The sequence below is a fragment of the Babylonia areolata genome, chromosome 23 (genome assembly GCF_041734735.1).
Source record: "Babylonia areolata isolate BAREFJ2019XMU chromosome 23, ASM4173473v1, whole genome shotgun sequence".
Classification (NCBI taxonomy): Eukaryota; Metazoa; Mollusca; class Gastropoda; order Neogastropoda; family Buccinidae; genus Babylonia; species Babylonia areolata.
Window position 1 is genome coordinate 52,461,508 of NC_134898.1, and position 14,392 is coordinate 52,475,899.

The 14,392-nt window shown below is 43.4% G+C and overlaps 1 protein-coding gene across 10 annotated transcripts in view; it reads left to right on the top strand.

Moving 5' to 3' along the window:
• The window catches only part of LOC143297726 (trithorax group protein osa-like), a 70,683-nt gene that overhangs the window by 32,004 nt on the left and 24,287 nt on the right, over nucleotides 1-14,392 (top strand). For all 10 annotated transcript variants that reach the window (XM_076610147.1, XM_076610153.1, XM_076610148.1 and 7 more), the window contains 5 exons: nucleotides 2,557-2,649; nucleotides 4,624-4,773; nucleotides 5,870-7,051; nucleotides 7,392-8,557; nucleotides 11,706-11,894. In XM_076610147.1, coding sequence (XP_076466262.1) covers nucleotides 2,557-2,649; nucleotides 4,624-4,773; nucleotides 5,870-7,051; nucleotides 7,392-8,557; nucleotides 11,706-11,894 — 2,780 coding nt within the window. The remainder of the gene's footprint in view (nucleotides 1-2,556; nucleotides 2,650-4,623; nucleotides 4,774-5,869; nucleotides 7,052-7,391; nucleotides 8,558-11,705; nucleotides 11,895-14,392) is intronic.

Consider the following 14,392-nt stretch of genomic DNA (forward strand, 5'->3'; position numbering starts at 1 on the left):
GTGTATCCATGATCCCACTTATTTATTGTGCTGCATCTTTATAGCAGTTGTATCCATGATCCCACTTCTTACTGTGCTCAGATACTCTTAAGTTAATTAACTTGTGTATCCTGAACTCTGCTTAAAAAAAATCTTGTCACATACTGAAAGTCTCATGTTCTGATCACATCTTTTGCAGTTAAAAAAGAAATGAAAGCCTCCAGCTTTTGTCTCTGTCCTTTTTGACATGCTTACCTTGTGATGACCCTCATAGTCATAGTAGTAAACGTAAGATTATTGGTGGCCGGGGTTTGTATGAAAGTAGGTCCACACTTTATTGCTGGTTCTGTGAAGACCCCTTTTCTATAACTTTCCACCTTAGGTTCCCCCCCAATCCCCCAGTCTTTTCCCTTTCTGTATTCCAGCTGTTCCTTGTGTCTGTGATTTGTATGATTCATATCCTGGCTGTCAGCAAATCGTACAGCTTGCAAACAAGGCATATCATTATTTCATACAGCTTACAAACAAGGCATATCATTATTTCATACAGCTTACAAACAAGGCATATCATTGTTTCATACAGCTTACAAACAAGGCATATCATTGTTTCATACAGCTTACAAACAAGGCATATCATTGTTTCATACAGCTTACAAACAAGGCATATCATTCTTTCATACAGCTTACAAACAAGGCATATCATTGTTTCATACAGCTTACAAACAAGGCATATCATTGTTTCATACAACTTACAAACAAAGCATATCATTGTTTCAAGTGTTCGAGACAGCTGAATACAGGACATGCCCATTTTGATTTATCTACCATTTTAATTTGACCATTGACAAAGGTGATGAGGTTGAAAGTTGGATTCTGGTTTGGAGATGTTTCCTCCTCTGCTGTTGTTTTCTGAAATGTGTCATGGGCTGAGTCTGAGTTTGAAGTCTGTCAGCACTATGGAGGATGGAACTGTTGACTGCATTTCAAGGATATTGATGTAAAGGGAATGATTCAAGGACATTGATGTAAAGGGAATGATTCAAGGACATTGATGTAAAGCCTAAAGGGAATGATTCAAGGACATTGATGTAAAGGGAATGATTCAAGGACATTGATGTAAAGCCTAAAGGGAATGATTCAAGGACATTGATGTAAAGGGAATGATTCAAGGATATTGATGTAAAGCCTAAAGGGAATGATTCAAGGACATTGATGTAAAGCCTAAAGGGAATGATTCAAGGATATTGATGGAAAGCGTAAAGGGAAAGATTCAAGGACATTGATGTAAAGCCTAAAGGGAATGATTCAAGGATATTGATATAAAGGGAATGATTCAAGGATATTGATGTAGAGCCTAAAGGGAATGATTCAAGGATATTGATGTAAAGGGAATGATTCAAGGATATTGATGTAAAGCCTAAAGGGAATGATTCAAAGATATTGATGGAAAGGGAATGATTCAAGGATATTGATATAAAGGGAATGATTCAAGAATATTGATGTAAAGCCTAAAGGGAATGATTCAAGGATATTGATGGAAAGGGAATGATTCAAGGATATTGATATAAAGGGAATGATTCAAGGATATTGATGTAAAGCCTAAAGGGAATGATTCAAGGATATTGATGTAAAGGGAATGATTCAAGGATATTGATGTAAAGGGAATGATTCAAGGACATTGATGTAGAGCCTAAAGGGAATGATTCAAGGATATTGATGTAAAGGGAATGATTCAAGGATATTGATGTAAAGGGAATGATTCAAGGATATTGATGTAAAGGGAATGATTCAAGGATATTGATGTAAAGGGAATGATTCAAGGACATTGATGTAAAGGAAATGATTCAAGGATATTGATGTAAAGCCTAAAGGGAATGATTCAAGGATATTAGGGAATGATTCAAGGATATTGATGTAAAGCCTAAAGGGAATGATTCAAGGACATTGATGTAAAGGGAATGATTCAAGGATATTGATGTAAAGGGAATGATTCAAGGATATTGATGTAAAGCCTAAAGGGAATGATTCAAGGATATTGATGTAAAGGGAATGATTCAAGGATATTGATGTAGAGCCTAAAGGGAATGATTCAAGGGAATGATTCAAGGATATTGGTGTAAAGGGAATGAACCGTCTCCATGCATTGTGTTTTTGACTGTGGCATCAGGTTGTATTGGAGGATTTCATGTGGAGTTCAGATTTCTTTTTCTTGTTGCTTTTGAAAAGTTTTCGGCTGTCCTTAACACTTGTGTGTAACTGCATGTGTGTGTGTGTTTTGTGTGTGTGTGTATCACTGTATGTGATCGTGCGCTTGTGTGGAATCTTTGTGATCACTGACATCCTCAACTTTTTTCTTTGTTTTTCATTTTTTGATATTATATCTTGGACTTGGGGGCTCTCACACTTGTTTTGCACTGTTTTGTAATAATGGTCTGACATGTTCGTAGGCTACAGGATGTTTTTGATTGTTTGACACTTGGCAGGTAGATTGTATTTGCCACTGTTTCATCACTGTATATAAAGCAGGCTTCCAAACTGGTGCCAGTGATAACTGTGACGCTATTTTATTTGCTGCAGGCACGCAGGCTGGAAGTCCTATGCCCCCACGCCCTCCCTCCAGCCAGCTTGAAGGTCAGGGACACAACAGTCAATCTCCAATGGCAACTCAAGGTTTGGATTGATTTCCTTTGACTGAGTTAGAAACTGAGGCAGTATGATTACTTTGAGTCAAACTAGTTTGAGATATGTCTGTTTTTGAAAAATACATTTTGAAAAACAAAACAAAACTATGTTTATGAATATTGTTGAACATTTGTCATGAAATATATTTCAAAATTTCCTGTAGATTTTGACAGGGCCTGAGGGTTGCAAGTGTACCTGGTTTTACAAATCTTAAGAGGTTGGTTGATTGTCAAGATGTGTGATTCACCTTGGTTAAAAAGCAGATTTAAGACAGCATGATTCTTTTTTTCTTTTTCTTCTCACAAATTGAAAAAGGAAAGTTTCTTTCAAAAGTCAATGTAAATTTAGCTGTCAATCATAAGTGTTGATTAAAAAGGTTTCTAAATTTGATAATAGAATAATGGAACATCCCAACAAGAATAGAATAATGGAACATCCCAATAAGCAGCACAATTTATGGTTCTTCTCATTTTTTACTCTGGTTTCTGTGTGAAACAGTCACAGGTTTTGTTAAAAATGATCCAACTCAGGTGATATTGTTGGAGCTCAATGACACACACTGATCAATGTGGGCTGACTCATTCACTGACTCCATAGAAACATAGGGCAGGCAGTGACGTCATTTTGACTCAGACTGATCTAAAGATATTTTTTTTATGTCTGCTTAGTGTGTTATTTTCACTACTTTATCAGTATTATTTATAATGGAAGAAAGTTGAAAAATGCTTGATTATCTGTTTGATCCCCTCCCAGTGTTGCCTGACCTGTTGTTTCCCTCGTTTGTCATACCACTATAAGAGTTATTTTTGTTTTGGGGAGGGAATGAGAAAATAAGAGATCCCCGAAATATAGATTCCTGCAAGGTATTCCACAAGTTTCTGTGTTGAATGAACTGATCCATACTGCTGTCAGCATTGCATTGTCAGGTAAACATTATGTGTAGGGGATCAATCACATTATTAGGGAAAAAAACCCAAAACACACACACACAAAGTAGCAGATCCAAGTGGCACGTTTTAGGCAAGGGGAGACAAATGTTCCTCAGTGGGTGGTGGTTACAGTTTGCTTGTGCACTTAGCTCCCCTGATGAGGTGTGCCATGAGTGTAAATGTTGTGACCATTCTGATGAGAATGGCTTTTTATTTACTTTGTTTTTGTTCACATTACATTGCTATGCATTTTTTTATACAGTCAGCTTTCTGGGTGTTTATTTTACAAACCTATGTATGTTTTAGCAGTGACCTGAAAATGTTCAGGAAATCCATCAGGAAATTTGCAATGTTTCCATTCAGGAAACATGAGCAGCAGTTAGTAGTTGAAATGACTGAAACTGTCAGGCTTTTCACTTATTTCCAGAAATTGACTGATAGAGATATACAGCTTTTCTAAAGTGTTCTAATTCTGTACAAAACTCAGTTCAGTTCACAGTCCTGTATTTACTTTTGTCAAAAAAGTAATGCAATCTTCAAAATCTTGGCTTTCAGAATAATATGTTGAAATGTTTTGTCTTCTTTGTTTGAAGGATTATTGAGATTTCCTGACAAATGTGTGTGTGAGAAAAAATGTCGTTAAACAATGCCTTTATCCATTCAGGTAATCTGTGTATCAGGTGTACTTTATTACTAGAAAGTTTGAGAAAATCTTGTACTTCATTTCTAGAACTGTAGGTTTGTGAAAACCCTGTACTTTATAAGTTTGAAGAAAGTGTGAAAATCCTGTGCTTTTTTTCTAGAATGTTTGTGAAAATCGTGTCCGATTCAGCCATTTAATGAGTGGACTGGCAGTCACACTCACAGGCAGCACTGTCAGTCTTATTTCCTGAATTATTTGGGAGAAATTTATGCATTTCCTGACTTCATTGATTTCCTGTAACACGTATGTATGCAGGTTTCACTTAAATGTGTGAGCATTATCCAAGTTCCCTTTCTGATTGCTATGTGATGCATGTCGGGTATGCCACAGGCTACAGCCAGCAGATGATGCCGCCACCCATGGGAGGGCAGATGGGCTACCCCGGGGGTGCTGCGGGGGGCAAGATGGGAGCAGGCCCGGGTATGAGTGGTGCTCAGATGGCTTCCCACTACCCACAGTACAGCGCCCAGTACCCTCAAGGTGGGTGTCTGTGTGTGTTTAAAACTTGGTGTGTATGTGTGCGCATGCATGCATCCATGTGCACATGTTCAGACATGTAAGATGGATGACATGGATTGTGTCTGGAAATAACGCTGATGACAATAATAGTGTTAATGGTTGATAGTATTATGAAATCAGTGAGGATGGAAGCATCATTAGGGTAGTCTCTCAGGACCAACATTGTCATTGCAGTAGTGAGTACACACATTCCGTGGTGACGAAATGAGGTATCAGGTACTTTCACACACATTTTGCTCTGACAGAATTATGAATATTTCAGCATGCATGACAACCGCTGTGTCAGCACTTCAGCAGTTGACCTTTTTTTTTTTTTTTCATATTATGAACTGTGTAGAGTTTGACTGATGGATAAAAATTTGGTCCTTCAGTTCATTGAACCTTCATCCTAGCAGCGCTCAGGAGTTAAGTTGATTTCCATGTTCCTTTTTATGCAGAAAACATGAGCAAAGGGAACTAACTTCTGCAGTATTTTGGGCAGTATCCATTTGTCAGTTTGCAGGAAAAAACAGTTGAGATCATTATATTTTGTGTGTTTCTTTGCACAGTATGACAGGGAATCGTGGCGAGTCTGTAAACTCCCTGGGGTAGAATGGGATAGGAGATTTGAAAGGATACATGCAGGGAAATTACACATGTTTATTTCTTGAGTGATACTTCTTAAAGAAAAAAGGCAAATTAATGCATGTCTAAATGAAACCAGTGAGTGCAAGTTAATGCCTGTTCGTGTCTGACCCAAAAAATTCTTCATGCATATCTTGCTGGAACAATTTTCTGGCATATATGAACATACTGTCTTCATTTTAGCGTTCATGTATACTCTGATTTTCTATGTGTTGTGGGTGGCATCTCTGTCTGGTGTATCTTTAGAGGACCAGTGTAGTTGTGCTTTTTGAAAATGACTGAAGGAAGAAAGGTGGTCTCTTTTTGCAAGGTGAGAAAGGGAAGCGGGTGCATCAGTGTCAGCCGGCATGGTAGGGAGGTGATGAGAGAGTGAGGAGGACAGTGAGGGGGAAAGTGCAAGGAGGGAAGTGACAGTGGTGCTGTCTGTTGCCAGGGGCGATGCGGGGCCAGGGGGTGATGGGGTCGATGGCGGGGGCACCAGGAGGCGGTTCAGGCCCCATGCCAGGCAACAGCAGCTACCCGCAGGCCATGTACAACGGTCCCGGCCAGATGGGGCCCGGGTCGTCCAGCATGTACAACAACATGATGAACCGTGGCATGCCGGGCTACAGCTCGCCCTACGGCCCCGGCTCGGGCATGCCTATGAACAGTCACTTCGGCAGCTTCAACAGCCACATAGGGCCGGGCCAGGGGCCGGGGCCAGGACCAGGCCCAGGATCAGGACCCAGCTCCGCCCCCTCTGCCTCGGGGTCTGTACCGGGAGGACCCAGCGCCATGATGCCTGGGCAGATGAATGTGGCCGGTATGGGACAGCCGGCCATGGGCATGCAGCACGGAGCTCCCATGATGCCTGGCGGCAAAGGGGCCCAGGCAGCGGCTCAGGCGGCCCTGATGGCGGCGGCCAGTTCGGCGGGAACAAGGATGTCGTCCCGAGGACTGGCTGGCTCCCCACGGATGATGGGCCCGCAAGGAGGCGGGTCGTCTCCCTCCCCTGGCTCCATGACGGGCAACCTGGGCAACCCCAGCCTGAACAGTATTTCCAACCAGATCCAGCAGATCACGTCCAGCAGTGTGACTGTGCCCAGCAAGCCCTCCAGCCCTGCCAGCAACACCATGCTCCCCACCAGCTCTTCCAACGGTCCCTCTACTGGTCCCCCTTCCTACGTGGACAAAACTGTCTCCTCCAACAGCATGGGCATTCCCCCGCACAGCGGTGGGGCTGAGGCGGCCCACCTGATGTCCCCGATGTCGGGGTCAGACACTCAAGAATCCTCACGCCCCAGTTCCACGGCAACACCTGGCCAGACGGTGGATGCTGCCAACAACACTTCAGAAGTGGTGGGCTCGGATGGTTCAGGCAGCATGCCCAGCAGTGACTCCACATCTGTGGACAGTGGCTTCCACTCCACGGCTGACCAGAGTGAGAAGGCGCCTTCAGAGTCCACCCCCACTCACTCCTCTTCCCCCTCCAGCTCCAACCCCCCTCCCTCCACCAACGGTCAGTGTGAAGAGGGCACTAGTCAGGACAATGACAGAATGAAAGTGATGGGCAGTGTGTCCTCCTCCATCCCCACCAGCATCCACTCCTCCACCACCACCACCACCATCACCTCAGGTGAGTTGTGTCTTACTTCACACCAGACAGGACTTCTGAGAGTTGTATCTGCCTTGCAGCAAAGTGCTCTCGTGGCTGGGTGAGCCCTTCCATCGTTTGCAGCAATGTGTCCTGTCAGTAATGTGATGTGAATGATCAGTCTCAGGATTTGAAATATTGTTCATAGGACAAGCCCTCAGAACAGCATGAACACACTTGCTATTATTCTCAGACCTCCATTTCTGGACTTTTTGTCTTTGTTTCTAATAGAGAAATAGAAAAAAATACCATGAATGGAATGATACGTTTGTAGTATACTTAGGGGTAGGAATGACTTATTTGTCATGTTGCCTGTGTGCAGCTTCTGTGGGATCCTCCACTCACATTCTGACCACCACAGCCAGCAGTGAGATGCTGAGCTCCGGCAGCCAGACCTCCACCTCCATGCCCATGATGATGAGCAGCAGCACCAACTGCAACAACCCCCCGGCTGCCTCCATCCCCAACGGCCCCCACTACCCCCACGCCCCCCACCCGCACCCCGGCATGGGCTACCCTATGGGCCCCCAGGGCCACGGGGCCATGGGCGCTTCCCACATGATGGGGGGCCCGGGGATGCACCACCCTGGTATGCAGCAGCACTCCATGGGCAGTATGTCTCCCTACAACATGCCTCCTGGCAGCATGCCCCCCAGCAACATGCCTCCAAGCAACATGCCCAACAATATTCCCCCCAGCAACATGCCCCCAAATAACATGCCCAACAATATGCCTCCAAGCAACATGCCCAACAATATGCCCCCAAGCAACATGTCCAGCAACATGCCCCCAAGTAACATGCCCAACAATGTGCCCCCAAGCAACATGCCCCCAAGCAACATGCCCAACAATATGCCCCCAAGCAACATGCCCCCAGGCAACATGCCCAGCAACATGCCCCCAAACAACATGCCCCCAAACAACATGCCCAGCAATATGCCCACAAATAACATGTCCAACAACATGCCCCCTAACAACATGCCCAGCAACATGCCCCCAAACAACATGCCCCCAAACAACATGCCCAACAACATGCCCCCAAACAACATGCCCAACAACATGCCCCCAAATAACATGTCAAACAGCATGCCCCCAAATAACATGTCAAACAGCATGCCCCCCAATAACATGCCCCCAAACAACATGCCCCCAGGCAGTGGGATGTCGGCCAGCATGCCCCCTCAGGGTGGCATGTCCAACAGCATGCCTCCTGGCAGTATGATGAACAGCATGCCGCCTCACGGCACCATGCCCAGCAGCTTGCCTCCCATGGGTATGCCCCAGAGCGCCATGCCCAACAGCATGTCCCGCGGCAGCATGGCCAACCACATGCCTCCAGGGAGCATGCCGGGGAACATTGCCCCGGGGAACAGTCTGGCCTCCAACGGCAAGGCCCACTCATTGGGACCCATGAACCTGCCTTCTCAGAACAACACTGCAGCGCGGGCGTCTGGACCCCCAGATGACCCCCCGGAGAAAAAGAAGAAGGTATAGAGTTGTTTTCTGGAGCCCATTTCTCTTGCGTCCATTTTAATCACCATGTATCTCTCTTACTGACAACTCATGATGTAGCATTAACTCATCAGGCATTCCCCTGCGTAAACTTTCCTTCCACCCCTGTTGCTCGGTTTATCATTTTTCTCTTCTGTAATCCTGTCTCCACTTTTTTGACCATGTGCATAAGCAATACAACAACAGGAGATGCACAAGTCGTGTATATCTATCATTTACCTCTGTTATTTCAGCATCCATGTTTCAGTCTATCTGCCCGTCAATCATAGAAACCCTCATCTATCAAAATTGTTTCTTTTGTCTGGAAGCTTTGTAGCTTAGTGCTTCCATATCTATACAGGAAGCCTGTGTGTATTTTGGTTGATTTGAAAACTGTCACCGACTTGATTTCCCCTTTCTGTACAATATATAATCACCCTGACCACTGAGGCACACGTGCAGTATATCTGGCACACTGGCACACAGACAACAACTGAACACCAAAGGGTGGTGCTTTTTGTCAAAATACATTTACCAGGATGTTGGTCCCATGTTTTGTTGTTTCATTAAATAACAGCCTGTGGTCTAATATTAATGGTGAGAGCTTCTGTGAGTGGAACAACTTTTCTACTGTTTTAGCACTTGTTGTTGGTTTCTTCTTGTGTAATACTGACACTGTTCTGGCTTTATGGTTCACTGAACAATAGCACAGATTGTTTCTTGTATGTACGTATGTGTGTGGGTGTTTGCGCAAGCAAGTGTTTGGAGTGTATGTGTGTGCAGCAGTGTGCAGAGAAAATGGTGAATGCTGCAGATCGATATCCTCACCTGTTCCCAGTTTACCTGATCAGTGTAGCATTGAAGTCAAGCAAGGGATGATAAACAGATTTAAAGGAGAGAAAATCTGTTCAGTCTTGAGACGAGAATATATTACCATAGCATTGATCAGTGGATGATGTCATAAGATTATGATGATGCAGTCTTCGAGGAATGAATTTCTGTTGTCTTTCCCGTTAGAATGGTGAGGATGATGAGTGATGTGAAGTTCAATGCTAAAGAAAGTGTTGATGCTGCCATTCTAGGACGAGGGGGTAATGGTTGGTGCTGGCCCCTCACTTTGTGAGGACAATGAAAATTGCAGTAGCCCAGGTTGGCCTGGCATGCCAGTAAGTGGGAACGGATGGGTCTTCTTTTCTTTTTAAATTATCAATTCCCTTTTTTTTTGTTGTTTTGGGGCAGTTTGTTATGATTCATTTTTATTTATGCTCATCCCACCCTTCCTCTTTAAAAAGAAAAAAAAAGGAAAAAGATGAAACAAAAAATGAAGAAAAAAAGTCTTGGAAAAGCCCTTGAGGAAACTCTTCAAGTGTTGACAATTTGCACTTGTTGTTTTTAACAAAGAACTTCAGCCTCCAGGTTGTTGGGAATGGTGTCTTGCCCTTTGTACTCCCCTCCCCCTGTGAGCAGTGGTCGTAGGTTTTTTATGCTGGTGGAGATATTGTGAGTGGCCGTGGTTTGTGTAGGTGTGTGTCGTGAGTTACAGACAGAAGCATTGCACGTCATGTAGCAGCCTGTGGCTGCGTCAGACAGCTTAACCAGAGTGCACTGTGCTGTGGTGGTGTTGTGGTGTTGTGACTGTCAGTTACCTCTTGTCCCTTGCCTGTTCCCTCTTCCTGCTCTTTCACTTTTCTTTCTTAAAGGAGAAGAAAAAGTTTTGGGTTTATAAGCAAAAGGAATAGAAGTACCATAAAAAAAAAAAAAGACTGGCATACCAGTGCTGTTCCTTCAGTACTGTTGAAACAAATTGTTTGTCCCTCTTCCCTCATTCTCACTCTCTTCTCATTGAATACCCTTATACAGTAGGAAAAAAGAAAAAAGTATATTTAAAAAAAAAAAAAAAAGAACAAGAAAAAACCGCTTTTGTTGAGCAGAAAACAATGGAACATGAGGAAATGTAGAAATAGAGGTTTTGAAAACCAGTCTCTATAGAGTAACCAGCTGCTGTTGAATCTTGTTCTTATGTCTTCTGTTCATGTTTCTCAGACAGATTGTGGCTTTGCTTATTTCTGTTAAGTTGCTGTCACTTACCTTGCCTCTTTTTTGTCTGATTTGCTCAGTTGACTGCATGTGCTTTCCCCCCCTCTTTTCTGTTGAGCTTTTTATCATGTCGTCCTAGCTGGAGTTAGGAGCCTGACTTCAGTTACAGCCTCATTTAGTTTCATCGCATCGTTTCATGAATTTGTGTTCGTATTTTGATTTTTATTACTTTGATTCTAAATACCTGTAGCTTTTTAAATTATATATATATATATATATATGATATGTAACAAGTCAGTTTTACATCAGTTTTCGTCTGTCATATTGTACACTTTACATATATTACTATTTCTTCAGTTCAGATTTGAATGCTTAAATGAAAAGTGGAAAGGAAATGTTTGGATCAGTTTCAGCTTGGCACACATTGCTAAGAAAGAGAGAGGCAGCAAGTTCAGGAAACATGTCAGCTGCATTTTGGCTACCTTCGCTATGATGCTTGTTGCCATGGCATTTTTTTTTTTTAATAGAAAAAAATCTATTGCTGTTAGTTTCACATTAGTGGAAAGTTGTTGTATAAATTGTAAATGATCAAGCTGGATTTTACTTCTTTTATGGTCAGTTCCCTTTAGTGAGATAGTTAACATGGAGATGTACAATTTGCAATATATTGATGACACAGTGACAGGACTTTAGTTTAACTTTGAAATGAAATGAACACATCATAGTTGTAGTTGCATAAAGTCATGTTGGGTTTGTTGGTTGTGTTAAAACAGCCAAACAGATGACATTGAAACACAGATACTCTCCTCACCATCATACAGTTTCTCAGACATTGATGATCTCTCTCGATTCACCACTCGCTCAGTGGCAGCTGGCATGTTCAGATGACATACCATGGTACTAACAAGCATGCACTCAACAATCTCACACACTGAAGTCACACAAAAAATGGAATGCATAAAACATGTCCGCTTTCATGCTTTGTGCTTGAAAATGCACACACACACACACGCACACGCACACCTACACACCCACACCCACAGTTACGACTGTTTCTTTGTTTTGCATTGTTCTGTGAACTAACCTGGTGGGTGACATGATGACACAGAAAGCGTCAGACATGACGAAGCTGTATGATATGGGGATGGAGGTGGACCGTCGCCCATTCCTAGACAAGCTGCTGGCCTTTCTGGAGGAGAAGGGCTCCCCCATCACCACCATGCCCAACATCAGCAAGCAGCCCCTCGACCTATACAAGCTCTACCACTGCGTCCGTGAGAAGGGCGGCTTTGTGGAGGTGAGTGACTGTTTGCTACTGTGTCTGTTGTGTTGCATTACTGGAGGTGACTGTTTACCACTGTGTCTGTTGTGTTGAATTACTGGAGGTGACTGTTTACCACTGTGTCTGTTGTGTTGCATTACTGGAGGTGACTGTTTGCCACTGTGTCTGTTGTGTTGAATTACTGGAGGTGACTGTTTACCACTGTGTCTGTTGTGTTGCATTACTGGAGGTGACTGTTTACCACTGTGTCTGTTGTGTTGAATTACTGGAGGTGACTGTTTACCACTGTGTCTGTTGTGTTGAATTACTGGAGGTGACTGTTTACCACTGTGTCTGTTGTGTTGAATTACTGGAGGTGACTGTTTACCACTGTGTCTGTTGTGTTGAATTACTGGAGGTGACTGTTTACCACTGTGTCTGTTGTGTTGAATTACTGGAGGTAAGTGACTGTTTACCACTGTGTCTGTTGTGTTGCATTACTGGAGGTGACTGTTTACCACTGTGTCTGTTGTGTTGAATTACTGGAGGTGACTGTTTGCCACTGTGTCTGTTGTGTTGAATTACTGGAGGTGACTGTTTACCACTGTGTCTGTTGTGTTGAATTACTGGAGGTGACTGTTTGCTACTGTGTCTGTTGTGTTGCATTACTGGAGGTTAGTGACTGTTTGCCACTGTGTCTGTTGTGTTGAATTACTGGAGGTGACTGTTTACCACTGTGTCTATTGTGTTGAATTACTGGAGGTGACTGTTTACCACTGTGTCTGTTGTGTTGCATTACTGGAGGTAAGTGACTGTTTACCACTGTGTCTGTTGTGTTGAATTACTGGAGGTAAGTGACTGTTTACCACTGTGTCTGTTGTGTTGAATTACTGGAGGTGACTGTTTACCACTGTGTCTATTGTGTTGAATTACTGGAGGTGACTGTTTACCACTGTGTCTGTTGTGTTGCATTACTGGAGGTAAGTGACTGTTTACCACTGTGTCTGTTGTGTTGAATTACTGGAGGTAAGTGACTGTTTACCACTGTGTCTGTTGTGTTGAATTACTGGAGGTGACTGTTTACCACTGTGTCTATTGTGTTGAATTACTGGAGGTGACTGTTTACCACTGTGTCTGTTGTGTTGCATTACTGGAGGTGACTGTTTACCACTGTGTCTGTTGTGTTGAATTACTGGAGGTAGGTGACTGTTTACCACTGTGTCTGTTGTGTTGAATTACTGGAGGTGACTGTTTACCACTGTGTCTGTTGTGTTGAATTACTGGAGGTGACTGTTTACCACTGTGTCTGTTGTGTTGCATTACTGGAGGTAAGTGACTGTTTACCACTGTGTCTGTTGTGTTGCATTACTGGAGGTAAGTGACTGTTTACCACTGTGTCTGTTGTGTTGCATTACTGGAGGTGACTGTTTACCACTGTGTCTGTTGTGTTGAATTACTGGAGGTGACTGTTTACCACTGTGTCTGTTGTGTTGCATTACTGGAGGTGACTGTTTACCACTGTGTCTGTTGTGTTGAATTACTGGAGGTGACTGTTTGCCACTGTGTCTGTTGTGTTGCATTACTGGAGGTAAGTGACTGTTTACCACTGTGTCTGTTGTGTTGAATTACTGGAGGTAAGTGACTGTTTACCACTGTGTCTGTTGTGTTGAATTACTGGAGGTAAGTGACTGTTTACCACTGTGTCTGTTGTGTTGCATTACTGGAGGTGACTGTTTACCACTGTGTCTGTTGTGTTGAATTACTGGAGGTGAGTGACTGTTTACCACTGTGTCTGTTGTGTTGAATTACTGGAGGTAAGTGACTGTTTACCACTGTGTCTGTTGTGTTGCATTACTGGAGGTGACTGTTTACCACTGTGTCTGTTGTGTTGAATTACTGGAGGTGACTGTTTACCACTGTGTCTGTTGTGTTGCATTACTGGAGGTGACTGTTTACCACTGTGTCTGTTGTGTTGAATTACTGGAGGTGACTGTTTACCACTGTGTCTGTTGTGTTGCATTACTGGAGGTGACTGTTTACCACTGTGTCTGTTGTGTTGAATTACTGGAGGTGACTGTTTGCTACTGTGTCTGTTGTGTTGAATTACTGGAGGTGACTGTTTACCACTGTGTCTGTTGTGTTGCATTACTGGAGGTAAGTGACTGTTTACCACTGTGTCTGTTGTGTTGAATTACTGGAGGTGACTGTTTGCTACTGTGTCTGTTGTGTTGAATTACTGGAGGTGACTGTTTACCACTGTGTCTGTTGTGTTGAATTACTGGAGGTAAGTGACTGTTTACCACTGTGTCTGTTGTGTTGCATTACTGGAGGTAAGTGACTGTTTACCACTGTGTCTGTTGTGTTGAATTACTGGAGGTGACTGTTTACCACTGTGTCTGTTGTGTTGAATTACTGGAGGTGACTGTTTACCACTGTGTCTGTTGTGTTGCATTACTGGAGGTAAGTGACTGTTTACCACTGTGTCTGTTGTGTTGCATTACTGGAGGTAAGTGACTGTTTACCACTGTGTCTGT